At 39.0% G+C, this 20,853-nt stretch overlaps 1 protein-coding gene across 3 annotated transcripts in view; it reads left to right on the top strand.

Moving 5' to 3' along the window:
- Positions 1-20,577, top strand: part of SACS (sacsin molecular chaperone) — a 69,044-nt gene extending 48,467 nt beyond the window's left edge. For all 3 annotated transcript variants that reach the window (XM_066620800.1, XM_066620798.1, XM_066620799.1), the window contains one exon: positions 7,078-20,577. In XM_066620800.1, the coding sequence (XP_066476897.1) occupies positions 7,078-18,644 (11,567 nt within the window). In that variant the 3' untranslated portion in view covers positions 18,645-20,577. The remainder of the gene's footprint in view (positions 1-7,077) is intronic.
- The last annotated feature ends 276 nt before the right edge of the window (positions 20,578-20,853 follow it).

The following is a 20,853-nucleotide window of genomic DNA, read 5'->3' as shown; positions in this document are numbered from 1 at the left end:
TTTTGGGGATATTTTTTGTTTTTACAAATCAGGTACTCTTCATTTATTTAAAATATTTATACGTAGTGATTCTAACAAAAATTTCAGAGAGCTAACATAAAATAGTAAACATAAACAAGATATCAAATGAAATAGAATATAACTGCAATTTTGACAATTGTTATTGCATATTAAAGATCAAAGTCAATTTTCTGCATTTAAGTCATTGTCTTCATACAGAAAATTGGTGCAGCGCAATCCTATCTTGTGCTGGCCAGGAGGCCTATCTTGTGCTTGGCAGGCCAGGAGGCCTGCGCTATATCCAGCGCAAGATAGGGGCTCAAAGTGGCTCTGCCAGGGGTAAGGGGAAACTGTTCCTTTCACCCCCAGATAAGCCACTGCAGCCCCAGTGGGTCTCCTCGGACTTGTGCCACCTCAGGAGGAGAGCGGACTCTCCTAAGTCCAAGGAGAGTGGAGCGTCTTGAAGCTGCTCCGTGCTGCTTGGGAGTGGGGGCTGGGATCTTGCATATCTGCTGGGTCTCAGTCCCGCCTCCGCTCCCCACCTGCCCACCCCAGGACCGCTCTCCGCCCACCCTCCTGCCACCCTGGAACGCCTCCTCCCCGCCTCCTCCCTGCCCACCCCAGATCCTTACCTGAGTCGGCACGGAGGCTGGATTCAGCCTTCACAGGCCGTTGTGCATCACTGCACAGGTCCAGCCGACTCTAGAGGAGATGCAAACATGCTTTACAGCACATCTGTGAACCTCCTGGGTCAGTCAGCCGAAGGACAAGTTTGGATTGCGCCCTTATTCTGTTTGAAATAAAATGGTTTATGTGAGCATGGGATAGTTTCTATTATCCACCTAAAGCATTTCCTTCCTTACTGCAGATAACATGAAAACCTTTACACTTGACAGGGAATTCTGGTATAAAGGCCTGTAGATCACAGCTGCTATGTTCCATTATTATTATACAAAGCAAAAATAGCACATTTCGTAGTTAGGTGTTTTTTTCCGTTCACCTTAAAAATACACTTCATTATGTATTTTAGCTCACCAGATTCTCTGGGGATTTTCAGGTAGGACAATTGTCTGATTGCCAACCTGAAACCTGATGCTTGTGAATGCTTTATTTCTAGATGTTTTGCTTGTCCTGTATTCCAGATGGGTAGTGATTACTGTCTTGATCCATAGTACTTGTGCTTTTCAGATTTTGTTTCACGGTACTAATACCTAAAGCATATTTGAAAAAATAATCAGGCACCTGGTTGCTGACTTGTGTAAGGTGAAAAAATGTTCAGGACTGATTAATCCTTTAAAATATGGAACTTGTATTACTTTCTACACATCTGTTTTCATTGTAAGCAAGATAGCAGACAATCAGAATTAATTATTGGTTGTATACTCTTTGAATTAAATGTTTGTGGGAAGATTATATTGCTTGGAAACTGAAAATTGAAAATGCTTTATAATTTATTCCATACCAAAATGTTTTTATTTACTCAATTTATAGCTCCCCTTTCTCCCCAAAAGGCACTCAATAGTTCAAGAATAACTTAAGGCTGATGAATACAAGTTGAACTCTTGCAACAAGTTACCCCATCCAAAAGTTTTAAAAATCATATTATAGTAAAATTCCTATTGTCCGGCATCTGATAGTCCATTATAAAAATCTCGCTGGAAGTGTTTTCAGCTTTGAAGTAGACTCCCAATGTTGTTGGTCCCAGCTCAGGTGCAGACAGGCTACAGAAGTTGCTTGGAGTCAAACCAAGCAGCTAGGAGTATTGTACGTAGTGACAATTACACACATGCGCGCACACCCCTACCTCCCAATGGTCTGGCATATCTTGATAGTCTAGCCTCGACTAGATCCTTGAGATGCCAAATTATCTCAGTTTATACTATATTGTATTCACAAAACAGGTAAATATTAGGCACTAGTATTTATTTTAAAAGATTTATATTTTGCCCCCCCCCTTTTTTGAGAACTCAGGATGATGCATAATCACAACTATAGTATAATAAAAGTCAATAAGCAAGCTTTCTCGGATATAAAGCAAAACAATGCATATCAAGCTTCATATAGATTTCAGATTTTCTAAGGAACCAGTTTAACATTTCATGAGAACTAAAATTAATGCTGAATCTTAATAGTTTGAAAAACCAGACAAAAAAAAAACTTTAGTCTTCTCTTTATTGCAGGCTCTACTGTATCACAACATTTTTATGAAACTGCCCTGAGTAGTGGTGGACCTCCCCAGCCCTGCACCCTGGGGCAAAGGTCCACAGTGGCACCCCCTCCACAGCATACTACCACTCCATGTGCAAATCTGCCCCCCCCTTACCTGGAGCACACTGTGCCTTGTGCGACTCCAGGATGCATCAGGGAAGCCACCTGAAGGTCCCCCAACCCTTTAAACTGTGCTTCTGGAAAACTGGAAGCACAGTTTCCGACCCCATCAGGAACCTCAGAAAGGTTTCCATGGGGTCCTAAAGGTGTGCAAAGCTCCGTGCCCAGGGAATTTGCCCCATCAAATGAATGGAAGGTCCGCCACTATCCCTGAGTGCACATGGCTTGGGGTATGCCAAGTTTTGCCTCTTGTGACCATTGTGAAGATTTTAGCCTGGTCAGATGATCCAGCAAAACATAGTTTGTCAGATATTGAATGAGCATGCAGAGAAAGTACTGGTCAGGAGAAAAAGGTGTATAGAACACATACCTTTTCTAGGTGGTTTATTTCACTATTTAAAATGTTAGACACTCTTGAAAATAGGTTGTATCCAAACCCTGTCTTCCACAAGCAGAATTTCAAGTTGTGTGGGTGCAATTTTCTGCCATCTGTGTTTTTCATGCCTTCAAAATCTGCTCTTGGAACACAATGGTATGTGGCATGGTGGGCTGGAGAGAGAAGGGAGGATTGGCAAAAATTGCTTCTACCACTTGTATTTAAAAGTTCTGCTTGCGGAAGATAGTGTTAGGTAATCGGATACATTTTTCCTTCAGCTCTTGTTTTAGTGAAAATAAAATTAAAATGTACCACCACAAAATTGCATGTCATTGAATTAAGAATCTACTGAAGAGTTGTATGTATACTTGCATTTGCATGGTTGGAGTGGTAGCTGCATGCTGGTTATAAAAAAAAAAAAAAGTTAAAATCTAAATTATTTTTCTGTGGATTTTTTAGGTAAAAACAGAAATTCCACCATGTAGTTGGTCCATGTAGTTAAATTGTTAAAATAGTCTTTTGAGTTGCATTGTATTAATTTCAGTCAAATAAAAATAAGCAGTTTCTACTTCTTCAGTTGTTTGAATGCTGCCTGTATTTTGCTTGTTTCTTGTACTGATCCTGATCATCTGTCTGAAGTTTGACAGTGCGAACAGGGCTCATTACCTGGACACAGACCAACCAATTCTCAGATATTGTATCACAGGTTGTATAGTTCCTGAAACTAGGGTATTAGATTTTTTTGTAGTACTGATTTTTCCAATATGTTACTACATCATCGTATGTTGTCTGCAACATAGTTTTCAAGGTAAATGTAGCCCTGTTCACACCCACAGAAGCATGTAAGCTGAATGCATGCAAAGGGTGGAGCAGGATTGCATTCATGCCCATGCTCCTGTTGTCTGTATGTTCAACAGAAGGACCAATGTGTATGCGTGATCAGGGACCCTGTCTTTGTGATAAGCCTACATGTTTTTGAAAGTGTGAACAGCACTTATGTTTTATATAAAACTACTATGTATTAGTCACTTGTATGCCATGGTAATATAGGTCTGGGATACATAAGATTGTAGGCAGCTAAATATACTTACTGCACTGAATAGTAAATACTGTTAAATATTTGTGGGGGGATGTTGTTTGGTATTGGGGCCAAATAATTTTTTGGATTTCTTACAGGATAATTGATGAGTGCCAAGTTTGTGTTAGGTACTGAAAAAAATAACTATCATTATTATAATCTTTGGACCATTTATTAACCATGAAAAATAACTTTTTCAAGACTATTAAGACTATTCATTTGTAAAATGGAACTAATAGCATATTTTTTACAGGGACACTTTGGGTATCAGCTCTTTAGTAGCTATTTAATGAAATATGTGCTGTTTTACCTCCTATAATGCTCTGCAACACTGTTTTGTTATAGCACTCTTTGACCTGGATTTAATTTTTACAGTATTATAAAACAGAAAAAGATTAAAATCTATAAAGTCATTCAAAAATTTGGTGTAGAAAACTACAGCTGTTGTGGCTGTATATACATCCATCAGAAACTGCATATTCTGACTAGCACTGTGCCAATGAGAATGGTGTGTTCTGGCTAGCACGGGACCAATAATTTAATATTAGGAAATGTTTTGGGAGAGGAATCAGCAGGCAAGACAATCTATCCTAGATACCTTTTTCAACAAGAAGCTTGTAGTTCCCATGGATCAGTTACAGCCTCCTGTTCAGAGTAGCTCTTCCCATCATTTTCTTCCTCTGCCATGTAGGAGGCATAATAACAACAGTGTTCAATTTTATAGTAGGCTTGTACCTAATGCACTGGTGAGTACACTACTGTGAACGCATCTACATTACTGTTATAATTACATTCTACAGCTCTGTTTCACACAGCACTCTGTTTTCCAGGAACATATCCATAGCACTATAGGGGGTATTACTGTACATATTAATAAAATATTTGTATAGTGCTTTGAGTGTGCAGAGTACTTCATATGCATTATCTTTGTGTATGCTTTAAAATAACTTTGTAAGGAAAGTAGGTAGTGATATCCCTACATTGCAGCTAAGCCTGAGAGAAAGTAGCTTGCCTAAAGACACCTAGTTAATTCATGGCAGAGATAAAATCTGAACTGGGGATGTCCTGCTTCTCAGCTTACAATGCAATACTATGCATGTTTAATCAGAAGTCTCATTGATTTCAAAGGAACTTATAACCAGATAAGTGTGTATATGCACACTTTCCTGGAACTAAACCTCACTGAATATAGTAGGATTTACTTCTGAGTAAACATGCATAGGATTCTGCGTTTGAGAGTTCAAGTAACTAAGGTAAGTGCTTGTGGGGGCAGGGAAAAGGCAGCAACGTGATCCGCAGGATTGTGGTGCTGCTGGTGCTGTCAGGGATTATTTTCACTTACCTGAGCCAGCTCCTGCCTCTTGGGGATGTGGGGTGCCCAGAAGCCTCTAAAAATGTTTTAAAAAAAGGCAGAACTCATTTCGTGTTTTTGATTGGAAAATAGGAAGTGAGTTCTGATTGGGTTTTGGTTTGTTTTTTTTAACTTTTTTAGAGGCTTGGAGGGGTCCCTGTGGAGGCTGCTGCAGGGCTCCCCACACCCCCAGGAGACAGGAGCTGATTCAGGTAAGTGAAAATCAAGCCTAATCAGCCCCAACAGCAGCGCAGTTTTGGGGACCCTGCTGCTGCCCTTCCCATCCCCTGCCCTTAAGGGGACAGAAGCAGAGCTTCTCAGACTGGGGCATCGCAGTGCCCCAGTTTGAGAACCTCTGGATTATGCTGTTAGTCTTTTTCCACTACACTTGTACCAGCTTGAGAGATAAACATAACTTTTTACATTAGATTGCATTTTTAAATACATTTTTTACGCAGAGATACAGATATAACCTAATTATCCATGGATTTTTCACTTGTGTCTTTATCTCAATGCAGTGAGAAGGGCCATTTAAATTAAAGGGAAAAAAATTAACAATAGCCTTGTTAATGTGAGAGAGGGCAGTCAGCTGAAAATCCATCAATCATTCTCTATCCACTTAGAACAGCTTCATTCCAAGTGACCCCTCCCTTCCCCCTGAGCACATGAAAGAATGATAATCACTTTGCATTGGTGAAGGGAAGGGTTGCTGAGTGAAGCCTTTCTAATCACCTGGAGAGAGACTGATTGATGGATTGTCTGCCTGATGACTGTCTTACATCACAAAAATCAACAAGGCTGTTTTTAAATCGCCTAGCAAAGGGACATTGTTTTTTAAATGGATTTGCTTGAATGCAATTTTTGCCATCCATGTGTGTTCTAGGAATGGAACCCTCGCGAATAATGAGACTCAACCTGTATATTAAAAATATACCTTTATCCTTAGTTTTAAGAGATATGTGTGCACTGAATGCAAAAAAGTAACACTAAGGATAGTAGAACCAATTGCTAGGGTATTCAGGCCAGCTGTGAGGGCATAGTAGACCACAGGGGTGTATTTGCCATAGCACATTACAGGGGCGTATAAGGACATATGTCCTTATCTTCCTATACCTAAATGCCTAAAAGGGCAGTTATCCAACTTGGGTTGCAATCCTACCCTGCACTGGAACAGGCAAGCCAGGAGGTTTGTGCTGTATCCAGCCCAGGATAGTGGCCATAAGCAGCTCAGCTAGAGGCAAGGGGAAACATTTCCCCTTACCTCTGGGTAAGAGCTGTTGGCCCCTACAGGTCTCCTCGGACTTGGGCCACCTCTTGAGGTGGCCCAAGTCAGAGGAGAGTGAAGCGGCTTGATGATGCTCTGTTCTCCCCGGGAACAGGGGTTGGGATCCAGCATAACTGCTGCTGGCCCGCCCCCAGGGCCGCCTGCCCTCCCCCTGCCCAGGAATGCCTCCCTCCCGCCTCCACCTCGCCTACCTCACAGCCTTGCTTTAGCACATCCAAGCCGATGCAAGGTACGTGGAGGAAGCCGCCATGGAGGCTAGATCTGTGCGCTGACGCAGCTACCTTTGTGCACCGACACAGCTTCCTCCTGAGGAGACGAAAACGTGCCTTACGGCACGTTTGCAATCCTCCTGGGACGACACAAGGGGCTTGCATCAGCCCATGGATGCCTTTGGATTGCATCCTTGGTCAGAAAGGGAGATTGTCTTTTAGCTATCTTGCATATCACTCAGTGATCCTTGTTGGTAATCAGATTGGCCAGCTGCAGTTCATTCCATTCTATTTTGTAATATGATTCAGACCAATGAATTCGAGTATGAAACCTAATTAATTTTGAACTCTCCCCAAAAGCTGAGCTTTTGTGCCCTATTTTATTCCAATTGCAACTTTAGTGCTCTTCCACAGTATTCCTAATTGTATTATCTTTTATTTTTACTTCAGGAAGACCATGCACTCAGCTGCAGCTTCTGAACCCCGAACGTTTTGCACGGCTCATCAAAGAAATTATGAGTACTTCATGGCCTAGTAGAGAGATCATAGTGCAATGGTTTCCACTATCTGAAGATAAAAAACATCCACCTGTTTCATGGATTAAAATGGTATGGAAGAACTTGTATATGCATTTCTCTGAAGACTTGTCCTTATTTGATGATATGCCACTTATTCCAAAGACATTATTAGATAAAGATCAAGAGGTAGTAGAACTTATTAGATTAAGGACACCATCACCAATTATTCTAGATGATGGATCTGAAGCACAGCTTCCAGAATTTTTAGCTGACATCATTGAGCAACTTGGTGGGATTGTGCTTAAGAAACTAGACCCTTCCATACAACATCCACTTTTAAAAAAATATTTACATGCCCCATTGCCGAGTGTAGTTTTGCAGATAATAGAAAGGCTTTCTGTACAGAAATTGACCAGTCAAGTTACGTCATTGCCCATGTCCTACAAAAATGCCCTTAGGAGTTTCCTTGCTAGTTTAACTGATATTACTGAAAAAGAGAGAAGAGTCATTCATGAACTAATAATATTTAAACAATTTGGACAACAACTTGAAGAAATTGCTTTTACTGCATTGAAAGGTTCTGAAGTACTTCATCACACTGCCAAACTTCCACCTGATATAAAGTTCTCTGTTTCATTAATTGACAGCAGTGATGAAGCGACCATTCGCTTGGTGAACATATTGAAAGTAGAACAGCTAAAGAGTACCGATTGTGTGAAGTTTATTTTAAAAGATATTGAAAGTGGCTTTTATTGTACTGAAGAAGCCACCAAAATTATGCTGTGGATTCTGGAAAATCTGACTTTCCTCAAAAATGAAAATGCAGAAGTGCTGGATTGGCTAGTGCCACTAAAATTTATTCACATTTCAGAAGAAAAGATTGTATCAGCTGCTGAGCTATTTGATCCTGAAGTGGAGGTATTACAAAATCTGTTCTATGGTGAGGAACAACACTGCTTTCCCCCTGCTATTTTTAAAACATCTGCAGATATTCTCCATTCTTTGAGATTAATAGGTCTTAAAGGTGAAGGCAACTTAGAGGAAAGAGACATTTTATGTGTCGCCCATAGCATTGAAAACTTGAAGGACTGCGATAGCACAAATCAAGATGCCATTATAGGAAAAGCGAGAACTTTGTTAACAGTTTTGAACAAAAACTCCTCATTACTGCATTCACCTGAAACGAAAGCAATGCTGAAAAAAATTAAATGGATTCCAGCATGCAAGGAAAGACCTCCGAATTATCCAAGCTCATTAATTTGGAAGGGCGATCACAGTAATCTGTGTTCTCCACCTGAAATGTGTGATTTATCTCAGGCAACCTTAGTAGGTTCTTCTGTTCCTCTTGTGGAAGGTGTTCAACCAAGTGTTGAAAAAGCATTAGGGATCTTCATCAAACCTAGCATAAAATCGGTTTTAAAACATTTTAAAGTAGTAGTAGACTGGCATAGTTCCAGAAAATTTAGCAATGAAGATTACTATCAGTTTCAGCACATCTTGCTTGAGATTTATGGCTTCATGCATGATCACTTAGATGAAGGTAAAGAATCTTTTAAAGCTCTGAAGTTTCCCTGGGTTTGGACTGGTAAAACCTTTTGTTCACTTTCGCAAGCAGTGATAAAATCAGCACATGATCTCGATCTACAACCATATCTGCACAGTGTGCCAAAAACTATGGCTAAATTCCATCAGTTATTCAAATGTTGTGGGTCCATTGAGCAGCTGACACCAGACCATGTTTCCATGGTTATTCAGAAAATATACCTCAAAAGTGAACAATCTCTCACTGAAGAAGAGAGTAAGCAAAATCTTCAAATTATGTTGAATATTATAAGGTGGTTATACAGCAATCAGATTCCTGCAAGTCTAAATACACCTGTCCCACTATATTGCAGCAAAAAACCTTACAGACTTGCAATGAAACCAATTCATGAGTGTTGCTACTGTGATATCAAGGTTGATGACTTAAATGATTTGCTTGAGGATGCTGTTGAGCCAATAATTTTGGTTCATGAAGACATACCGATGAAAACTGCAGAGTGGTTGAATGTACCGTGTCTCAGTACCAGATTGATTAACCCAGAAAATATGGGATTTGAGCAGTCTGGGCAAAGAGAGCCTCTTACTGTAAGAATTAAAAACATTTTGGAAGAATACCCTTCTGTATCTGATATCTTCAAAGAGCTGCTTCAAAATGCTGATGATGCTAATGCAACTGAATGTCATTTTTTGATTGACATGAGGAGAAATAATGACATAAGGGAAAATCTTTTGGATCCAGGAATGGCAGCCTGTCATGGGCCCGCTCTGTGGTCATTTAACAATTCTGAATTTTCTGACTCTGATTTTCTAAATATCACTCGATTAGGTGAGTCTCTAAAAAGAGCAGAAGTTGATAAAGTTGGGAAATTTGGCTTGGGGTTTAATTCTGTTTATCACATCACGGATATTCCCATCATCATGAGCAGAGAATTTATGATCATGTTTGATCCAAACATCAGCCATCTCAGTAAACATATAAGAGATAAATCTAATCCTGGGATCAAGATTAACTGGAGCAAACAACAGAAAAGGCTTAGAAAGTTTCCTAATCAGTTCAAACCATTTATAGGTGTATTTGGTTGTCAGCTCCCATTGACTGTGGAGGCACCTTACCATTACAAAGGGACACTTTTCAGACTTTCTTTTAGAACTCAGCAAGAGTCTAAAGTGAGTGAAGTTTGCACTACTTGTTACAATACTGCAGACATCTATTCTCTTGTGGATGAGTTTAGCATTTGTGGGCACAGACTGATAATGTTTACTCAGTGTGTAAACTCTATGGTTTTGAAGTATTTGAAAACAGAGGAAAGCAATCCTGGTGCAGCACAAGATACAGTGACTATTAAAAAAAATCTGTGTTTGTCCAAAGCAATAACTACCCCTGTTGAAAGTGTTCTAAAGGAAGCTGCTAAACTCATGAAAACCTGCAACAGTAATACTAGAAAGCTTCCTACAGAATCACCAAAGTCCTCATGTATATTGCAAATAGTAGTCGAAGAATTTCATCATGTGTTCAGGAGAATCGCTGACTTGCATTCTCCAGTTTTTAGAGGATCAGAAGATGACACAGCTTCTTTCTTTGAAATGGCAAAATCTGGACAGACAAAAAGACCTGCTGATGAATTGCCACAAAAAACAGTAGATGCTACAACATGGCTTATCTGTTCTTGCATGGATACAGGGGAGGCTTTAAAATTCTCATTACATGAAAGTGGGCGAAGGCTAGGACTTGTCCCATGTGGTTCAGTAGGAGTTATGTTGTCTGAAACTCCAGATCAAAAATGGAAAGTGAAACCCAAATGCAGCAGCTTAGGAGAAGTGTTTTGTTATTTACCTCTTCGAATAAAAACTGGTTTGCCAGTTCACATCAATGGCTCTTTTGCTGTTACATCAAATAGAAAAGAAATATGGAAAACTGATATGAAAGGAAGGTGGAATACAGTGTTCATGCGACATGTCATTGTAAAAGCCTATCTGGAAGCTCTTGTGGTTTTACGCAATATGGCAGTCTGTGGAGAGCTAGAAGATTACAATTACTGTGCAGTGTGGCCTGATCCTGACTTAGTGCATGATGATTTTTCAGTTGTATGTCAAGGATTTTATGAAGACATAGCTCACATGAAAGGAAAAGAAGGTATCCGAGTGTTCTCTGATGGTTCTTCTTGGGTGTCCATGAAGAATGTGAGATTCTTAGATGATTCACTGTTGAAGCGTCCAGACATTGGATCTGCAGCTTTTAAGATTTTTCTCAAATACTTAAAAAAATCTGGCTCAAAAAATCTCTGTGCTGTAGACCTTCCTTCTTGGGTGAAAGCAGGCTTTGAAGAAGCTGGATGCAAACAGGTCTTACTAGAAAATACTTTTTCAGAGAGACAGTTCTTTTCTGAAGTGTTTTTTCCAAATATTCAAGAGATTGAAGCTGAACTCCGTGATCCATTAATGCACTATTTGCTTAGCGAAAAGGTTAGTGAGTTCTCAGAAATTCTTTGTGTTACTCCATGTATTCCTTGTTCTTTGAATGAACATCCTCTGGTGGAACCTTCAAGACTGATTCATCCTGAAGGCCGGGTTGCAAAGTTGTATGATAAAAAAGATGGACGATTTCCTCATGGCACCAGCCAAGATTACCTTAATCCAGTGATTTTGGTCAAACTTGTTCAGTTAGGCATGGCTAAAGATGATATTTTATGGGAAGATCTGATGGAACGTGCAGAGTCAGTAGCAGAAATTAACAAGACTGATCACGCTTCAGCTTGTCTCAGAAGCAGCATATTATTAAGTCTCATTGATGAAAAACTTAAATACAGAGATCCTAGAGCTAAAGAGTTTGCTGTAAAATTTCAAACAATACCTTTCCTTCCATTTCTCTCAAAACCAGCAGGCTTCTCACTGCACTGGAAAGGTACTGATTATGAACCTGAAACAATGTTTTCAGCAATTGACCTTTTTACTACTGATCACCAAGATATAGTTTGCCTTTTAAAACCAATTCTTAATGAAAATTCCCATTCTTTTAAAGGCTGTGGGAACATTTCATTGGCAGTCAAAGATTTTTTAGGCTTGCTTAAGAAACCAACTGTCAATATGGTTATAGATCAGTTGAAAGAAGTTGCAAAGTCATTTGATGGAATTACTTTATATCAAGAAAACATCACCAATGCATGCTATAAATATCTCCATGAAGCACTCCTGCAAAATGGAGCAACAAAAGCAATCATTATTGAGGAACTGAAAAACAGGAGCTTTATTCTTGTTGAAAATGGCTATGTTGACCCCACAAAGGTGTCTTTTCATCTGAACTTTGAGGCAGCACCATATCTCCATCAGCTTTCTAATAAATATAGAAATAGTTTTCGTGAGTTGTTTGAAAGTGTGGGTGTGCGTCATGGCTTTGCAGTAGAAGATTTTGCTCTAGTTCTTGAGTCAGTCAATCAGGAAAGAGGAACCAAACCCCTGACTGAAGAGAATTTTCAACTTTGTAGGAGAATCATCAGTGAAGGAATTTGGAGTCTCATTCGAGAAAAGAAGCAAGAGCTTTGTGAAAAAAAGTATGGTGAGATTTTATTACCAGATACTCACCTTGCTCTCTTGCCTGCTAATTCTTTGTGCTACAATGACTGTCCTTGGATAAAAGTGAAAGACACAACTGTGAAGTACTGCCATGCTGACATTCCTAGGGAAGTAGCAGTAAAGCTTGGGGCTGTACCAAAACGACATAAAGCATTAGAAAGATATGCATCTAACATCTGCTTCACTGCTCTTGGGACTGAGTTTGGACAGAAAGAAAAATTGACAGGCAGAATTAAAAGTATACTTAATGCATATCCATCAGAAAAAGAAATGCTGAAAGAGCTCCTTCAGAATGCTGATGATGCAAAAGCTACAGAAGTCTGCTTTGTGTTTGACCCTCGGCAACATCCAGTTGATAGAATATTTGATGAAAAATGGTCACCGCTTCAAGGGCCTGCACTGTGTGTCTTCAACAATCAGCCTTTTACTGAAGATGATATCAGAGGAATTCAGAACCTTGGAAAAGGCACTAAAGAAGGCAATCCCTATAAAACTGGTCAATATGGGATAGGATTTAATTCTGTGTATCACATAACTGATTGTCCTTCTTTTATTTCTGGTAATGATATACTTTGCATTTTTGATCCTCATGCTAGATATGCTCCAGGTGCAACATCACTTAGCCCTGGTCGTATGTTTAGAGACTTGGATGCTGATTTCAGAACACAGTTCTCAGATGTCCTGGATCTCTATTTAGGCGATCACTTTAAGCTAGAAAACTGCACTATGTTTAGGTTTCCACTGCGAAATGGAGAAATGGCAAAAGCTTCAGAAATTTCCCAAGTGCCATGTTCAGACAGAATGGTGCAGAATCTTCTGGATAAGCTGCGTACAGATGGAGCAGAACTGTTGATGTTTTTGAACCACATGGAAAAAATTTCTATTTGTGAAATAGAGAAAACAACAGGAGCACTTAATGTGTTATATTCTGTAACAGGCAAAGTAACTGATGGCGATAGACTGAAACGAAAGCAGTTCCATGCCTCTGTAATTGACAGTGTAACTAAGAAGAAGCAGCTTAGTGAGATACCTGTGCAACAAATCACTTACACCATGGATACGGAAGACTCTGAAGGTAACCTCACAACCTGGTTAATTTGCAATAGATCAGGTTTTTCAGCGATGGAGAAGGTGTCTAAAAGTGTTGTATCGGCTCATAAGAATGAGGATATTACCCTTTTTCCACGAGGGGGAGTTGCCGCTTGCATTACTCACAACTACAAAAAACCCCATAGGGCATTTTGTTTCTTACCATTATCTTTAGAAACTGGATTACCGTTTCATGTGAACGGACACTTTGCCTTGGACTCTGCCAGACGAAATCTGTGGCGTGATGATAATGGAGTTGGAGTACGAAGTGACTGGAATAATAGTCTAATGACAGCACTGATTGCACCAGCCTATGTTGAACTTCTGATTCAGCTGAAAAAACGTTACTTTCAAGGGACCGATCCAATGGTATCAGTCTTACAAAATGCATCTATGCATATTGTGAAAGACACCTTGAAAAAGTTTCTTTCCTTTTTCCCGGCGAACAGACTTGATCTGCAGCCTGATTGGTATTGCTTGGTGAAAGCCGTTTACAGTTGCATTCATGAGGAGGTAAAGCGACTCTTGCCTGTTGTGCGTGCTCCAAACATTGATGGCTCTGATTTACATTCTGCAATTATCATAACTTGGGTTAATATGTCTACCTCAAACAAATCTCGACCATTCTTTGACAATTTGTTGCAAGATGAATTGCAGCACCTTAAAAATGTAGAGTACAACATTACAACACGTAAAACAGTTGCAGAAAATGTATATAGGCTCAAACATCTTCTTCTGGAAATTGGCTTCAACTTAATCTATAGCTGTGATGAAACTGCAAATCTTTTCTACTGCCTTGTAGATGCTGGCATTCCTGTGACTTATGTGACTCCTGCTGATGTCCGCTCATTTTTAATGACATTTTCTTCTCCAGATTCAAATTGCCACATTGGGAAGCTGCCTTGTCGGCTTCAGCAGACAAATTTAAAACTTTTCCACAACCTAAAACTTCTTGTTGACTATTGTTTCAAAGATGCAGAAGAAAATGAAATCAACATTGAAGGATTACCTTTGCTCATTACACTTGACAGTGTGTTGCAAGTTTTTGATTCAAAGCGCCCAAAGTTTTTAACAACTTATCATGAACTAATTCCGTCTCGTAAAGATCTGTTCATGAACACACTCTATTTGCGGTACAGCAGTATCTTACTTAAATGCAATGTAGCTAAAGTGTTTGATATCACCAGCTTTGCTGATCTGTTGTCATCGGTGTTGCCAAGAGAATACAAAGCCAGAGGTTGTATGAAGTGGAAGGAGAATTTTGCAAGTGAATCCTGGCTTAAGAATACATGGCATTTTATCAGTGAATCTGTAAATGCCAAAGATGACCAGGAAGATTCAAAACCCACATTTGATGATGTTGTTGATACTGTGAAGGACTGGGCGTTGCTACCAGGTACAAAATTTACAGTCTCCTCCAATCAGCTTGTTGTACCAGACTGTGAAGTCTTGCTTCCTCTCAGTCTTATGCATATAGCTCTCTTCCCAAATTCTCAGACTGATAAAGTTTTTCATGCTTTAATGAAAACTGGTTGTATTCAACTTGCTTTGAACAAAATTTGTTCCAAAGACAATGCTCTAATGCCCCTGTTGTCAGGACATACAGCAAACATAGATAACCCTTCAAGCATTCTAAGAGCTATACATTACATGATCCAGACCTCAACATTTAAGACTGAAAAATTAGCTGAAAATGACTTTGAAGCTCTCTTGATGTACTTTAATTGCAACCTGACTCACTTGACATCCCAGGAGGACATTAAAATTTTGAAGTCCCTCCCATGCTATAAATCTATCAGTGGACGATACATAAGCATTTCAAAATGTGGAGCATGTTATGTACTCACAAGAAGCATCCCATCAGTTGAAGTAGATAAGTGGGCACAGTCAACTTCAGCTGCCTTTCTTGAAGAGAAAATCCATTTAAAAGACTTGTATACTGTGCTTGGCTGCGTTCCAGTAGATGACCTTGAAGTTTATTTGAAGCACCTTTTACCAAAAATTGAAAGTCTGTCTTATGATGCAAAACTAGAACATCTTATTTACTTAAAGAACAGGCTTTCTGCTATTGAAGAATCATTAGAAATAAAGGAACAGCTGTTTGAAAAGTTGGAGAGCTTTTTGATAATTCATGATGCATGTAATAGACTGAAGCCTGCAAAGCATTTTTATGACAGGACTGTAAAAGTGTTTGAAGTTATGCTGCCTGAAAAACTATTCATTCCTCAAGATTTCTTTAAGAAATTGGAGCAGCTCACAAAACCCAAGAATCGTGCTGCCTTCCTTGCATCATGGGTAGCATTTCTTCGAAATATGGGACTGAAATATGTTATTTCTCAGCAACAGTTGTTGCAGTTTGCTAAAGAGATTAGTATGAGAGCCAACACTGAAAACTGGACTAAGGATACACTGCAGAATACTGTGGACGTCCTCCTTCACCATATATTTCAAGAAAGAAGCGATTTGTTCTGTGGAAGTTTCCTTAAAGAATTATCTTTAATTGCATTCTTGTGTCCTGAACGTGCTCCTGCAGAAATTGTCAGATTCCATCCACAGTATCAAGAGATTAATGGAACACTTCCCCTTATAAAGTTCAGCGGAGCTCAAGTAAATCCTAAATTCAAACAGACTGATGTTTTGCAGCTTCTGTGGACGTCATGTCCTATCCTTCCAGAGAAAGCAACACCTTTAAGTATCAAAGAACAAGAAGGAAGCACTCTTGGTCCACAAGAACAACTTGAACAAGTTTTGACTATGCTGAATGTCAATTTGGATCCTCCTCTGGATAAAGTAATAAATAACTGCAGAAATATATGCAATATAACAACTTTGGATGAGGATATGGTAAAAACAAGAGTTAAGGTCCTAAGGAGCATCTATGAATTTCTTAGTACAGAGAAAAGAGAATTCAGGTTTCAGCTTCGAGGAGTTGCTTTTGTGATGGTTGAAGAAGGTTGGAAGCTGTTGAAGCCCGAGGAAGTTGTGATAAATCTGGAGTATGAATCTGATTTTAAACCTTACCTCTACAAGCTACCATTAGAACTTGGTACCTTCCACCAATTGTTTAAACACTTGGGAACTGAAGATGTTATTTCAACAAAGCAGTATGTGGAAGTTTTGAGTCGTATATTCAAGAACTCTGATGGGAAACAGCTTGATCCTAATGAAATGCGTACCGTTAAGAGGGTTGTTTCTGGCCTGTTTAAAAGCCTTCAGAACGATTCTGTTAAGGTTAGAAATGACCTTGAGAATGTGCGAGATCTGGCTCTTTACCTTCCCAGCCAAGATGGTCGATTGGTAAAATCAAGCATCCTTGTTTTTGATGATGCCCCACATTACAAAAGTAGAATACAAGGTAACATTGGTGTGCAAATGCTGGTTGACCTTAGCCAGTGTTACTTAGGAAAAGACCATGGTTTTCACACTAAACTAATAATGTTATTTCCTCAGAAACTGCGACCACGTCTTCTGAGTAGTATTCTTGAGGAGCAATTGGATGAAGAGTCACCTAAAATTTGTCAATTTGGAGCTCTCTGTTCTCTTCAGGGAAGGCTCCAGTTACTACTGTCTTCTGAACAGTTCATCACAGGACTCATTAGAATTATGAAACATGAAAATGACAATGCATTCTTAGCCAATGAAGAAAAAGCCATAAGACTTTGTAAAGCCTTGAGAGAAGGTTTGAAAGTCTCTTGTTTTGAGAAGTTGCAAACAACACTAAGGGTTAAAGGCTTTGCTCCTATTGCTAACAGTAGAAGTGAAACATTTGCTTTTTTAAAGAGATATGGAAATGCAGTGATACTACTCTATATACAACACTCGGACAGCAAAGACATCAATTTCCTTCTGGCATTAGCAATGACGCTGAAATCTGCAACTGATAATCTGATTTCTGATACTTCCTATTTAATTGCAATGTTGGGCTGCAATGATATTTATAGAATAAGTGAGAAGCTTGACAGCTTAGGTGTGAAGTATGACTCGTCAGAACCATCAAAACTTGAGCTACCTATGCCTGGCACTCCTATTCCCGCTGAAATCCATTACACTCTTCTCATGGATCCAATGAATGTTTTTTATCCTGGTGAATATGTTGGTTACCTTGTTGATGCTGAAGGTGGTGATATATATGGATCATACCATCCTACCTATACTTATGCTATCATTGTGCAAGAAGTAGAAAGGGAAGATGATGAAAATTCCAGTTTCCTAGGTAAGATTTATCAGATTGATATTGGATACAGTGAATACAAAATAGTAAGCTCTCTTGATCTGTACAAATTCTCAAGGCCTGATGAGAGTTCTCAGAGCAGGGACAGTGCACCATCTACTCCAACAAGTCCTACAGAATTTCCAGCACATGGACAGAGGACAATTCCTCCTCTTTTTCCTGGAAGGGAGAGTCACAAATCCTCCTCCTCATCATCATCTAAACATCATTCTCCCAAGAAAATTAAAGCAAATTCTCTGTCAGAAATTTTAAGGGAAGTAACATCAGTGGTGGAACAAGCTTGGAAGCTTCCAGAATCTGAAAGGAAAAAGATTATAAGGAGGCTGTATCTTAAGTGGCACCCAGACAAAAATGCAGAGAACCTTGATATAGCCAATGAAGTTTTCAAACACTTACAAAATGAGATCAACAGGTTGGAAAAACAAGCTTTTATAGATCAAAATGCAGATAGGGCATCTAGAAGAACATTTGCATCTTCAGCTTCACGGTTTCAATCGGATAAATTTTCATTTCAAAGATTTTACACTTCATGGAATCAGGAAGCAACAAGTCATAAATCTGAAAGGCAACAGTCCAAAGATAAACATCCATCTTCTACTGGTTCTTCATATTCCCAACGGTTTTTTGTGCCACCTACATTCAAGTCAGTTGGAAATCCTGTTGAGGCACGTAGGTGGTTGAGACAAGCGAGAGCAAATTTCTCAGCTGCAAGAAATGACCTTCATAAAAATGCCAATGAATGGGTGTGCTTTAAATGTTACTTGTCTACCAAGCTAGCCTTGATTGCTGCTGACTATGCAGTAAGGGGTAAGTCAGATAAAGATGTGAAACCAACAGCCCTAGCACAAAAAATAGAGGAATATAGCCAACAACTTGAAGGTCTTACGAATGATGTTCACACGCTGGAAGCATATGGAGTGGATAGCTTAAAAACTCGCTACCCAGACCTACTTCCTTTTCCCCAGATTCCAAATGACAGGTTCACATCTGAAGTTGCTATGAGAGTGATGGAGTGTACAGCATGTATTATAATAAAACTTGAAAACTTCATACAGCAAAAGCTATGAGAGAAGTTAAAGATGTGGTGGATTCGGATGTACTCACCATATCTCCTGCCATAGTTTTCTTTAAGCTGCTTTTTAGTGACATATCACTGTTGATGTCTCATGCTCTCAGCCATATGCCTCTGTGTGGTGGGAGTGGAAGTTCTCTGCACATGCACAGAGAAAATTAGAGCATGTCTGAGTTTACCCTTGCTTGCAAGACCTATATATTAAATATAATGGAATAAAACATGATTTGTGTGCAATTACTGTACTTCAGAAGCTAAATGGTTTCTAGCAGCTTATAAATATGATGCATTTGATTTAGTGGTACTGAGGGCCAAGCTAGACTTTTGGTGGCAGCCATGAGCCTGGGAACCTGGGTTGCTATTGAAGAGCTGTGGAGCAGCAGGGAGAAAGCAGGATTGCAGCAGAGAAGTTTCAGAGAGGGAGGGAGCACTTAACCTTTCCCACTTTTCCAATGAAACCTCTCTCCTCTCATCTGCATTTTCCTGGGATACAAAAAATGCATGTCTGAGGAACCTAGCAGAGGGAATAGTGGCTTGGAGGGAGGCAGCTGCAGCAGGAAAAGTTGCAGGCAGGGAGAAGTAAGGAGGCTTCACCACCTAGTGCTTTGTCATTGCAAATCATGCATCCTTTTACTGCTTGCAGCTATTGGGTGGCAACCTTGGTCGTTAGTGAACAACTGGTTTATTCATGAGGTACATATGATTGGAATCAATTTATGTAGGTAATTAAAAAAACAACTGAGCCCATTATTAGCAAAACTGTGGATCGTATACTGTATTTAAAGAAATGCAGGGAGCCTAAGCTGTAAAATGTGGTTATGTACAATAATGAAAAATACAGGGCTGAATTGCACTTTATGTAACCAAAGTTTAGGATCATAGTCTGTAAAATATGTATGTTTGTATATATCTGTCTTCTTGAACTGTATTTGTTCAATTCTTTGTTTCCAAAATAAGTCATTTTTTCCGTGTACTAAGACTGGGCATATTAGTCTCTTTAATGAGTTCAAAAAATCTGCAGAGAAAAGTCACTCCAGAGCATTCTTTATTTTTTTCCTGGACATTGATTTCACTTGGAATAATACTGGCTGCTGGATCTGATGATAGATTTGCTGTAGTCTTGCATCAAAAGTTACATCAGGTATTACTAGGGGACCTTTGACACAGCACAGCATTTTAATCCTTGTTGAATGATTTTCACGTTACTTCCTTTCCTTTTAACCTACTTTACACATCTTTGGCATGTGTATATTTTTTGTTCAATGAGAATTGCATGTGCATAACTTAGAAAGTAATTTATTTTTTGTAAGATTTTTGAAACTGCACCCCAGACCCATCCTTTCAGAGAAGTAGTGTGGATTCAGCTTTTTGTTTTTCATTTATATTAATGAGCCGCCATTGGAAATAATATAACTTGTTAAAGCATTTTGGTATTTAGTAAACTTTTTTTAATTACATATTAAATGGTGCTCCAATGTTCTGCTTTTTTTATTTTGTCTCACACTGTGGCATATGAGATGTCTTGAGTTTTCATTCATATACTTTCTTTTATAAATTGTAATACTTTTGATAATGCCATGTAAATTATTCAATATTTGTAAGAAAAATAATGAAAACTTATAAAATAAACCTGCTGCATTTAGTATTATGTTCTGTTATTACCCAATGGTCATAATTAACTTGATTAGTACACTGAAACTATAATTCTATTTAAAGAATGTAAAACAGAAAAGAATAAGATGAGCTTTGAGAAATTACAACCAAAATTGATAAAAGCTCTTCAGTTAAATGTAATAAAGGGCTTTTAATATGAAAAATAATTGAAGTTCTAGGCTTTCAAATCTTTTTCTTCTGATTGCAAAGCCATGTGATTATTTCTGCTGTTAAGTGCCATAAAGTAATTTTTCATAATAAACTTGAAGATACTTCAGCCTAGTGTGATTTTTAAACAAACTTATTAAACTAGTGGTTCTGCATGGATAACCTAAGAAGAGCCCTGCTAGATTAGGCAATAGGCCTATCTAATCTTGCATTCTGTTTCCCAGAGTGAACTTCTGAGAAGCCCAGAAGCACAAGGTGAGGGCATACCCCTCTCCTAAAATGGGATTCAAAGATTTATGTACTGCCTCATAACCTGGAGGTAGATTATGTGATAGATATGCTAGATGTCCACCATTAATTTGTCTCGCTTTTGAAGCAAACTT

The sequence above is a fragment of the Tiliqua scincoides genome, chromosome 3, assembly GCF_035046505.1.
Source record: "Tiliqua scincoides isolate rTilSci1 chromosome 3, rTilSci1.hap2, whole genome shotgun sequence".
Taxonomy (NCBI): domain Eukaryota; kingdom Metazoa; phylum Chordata; class Lepidosauria; order Squamata; family Scincidae; genus Tiliqua; species Tiliqua scincoides.
Note: the sequence above shows the minus strand (reverse complement) of the source record. Positions and strands in the feature narration are given on the sequence as shown.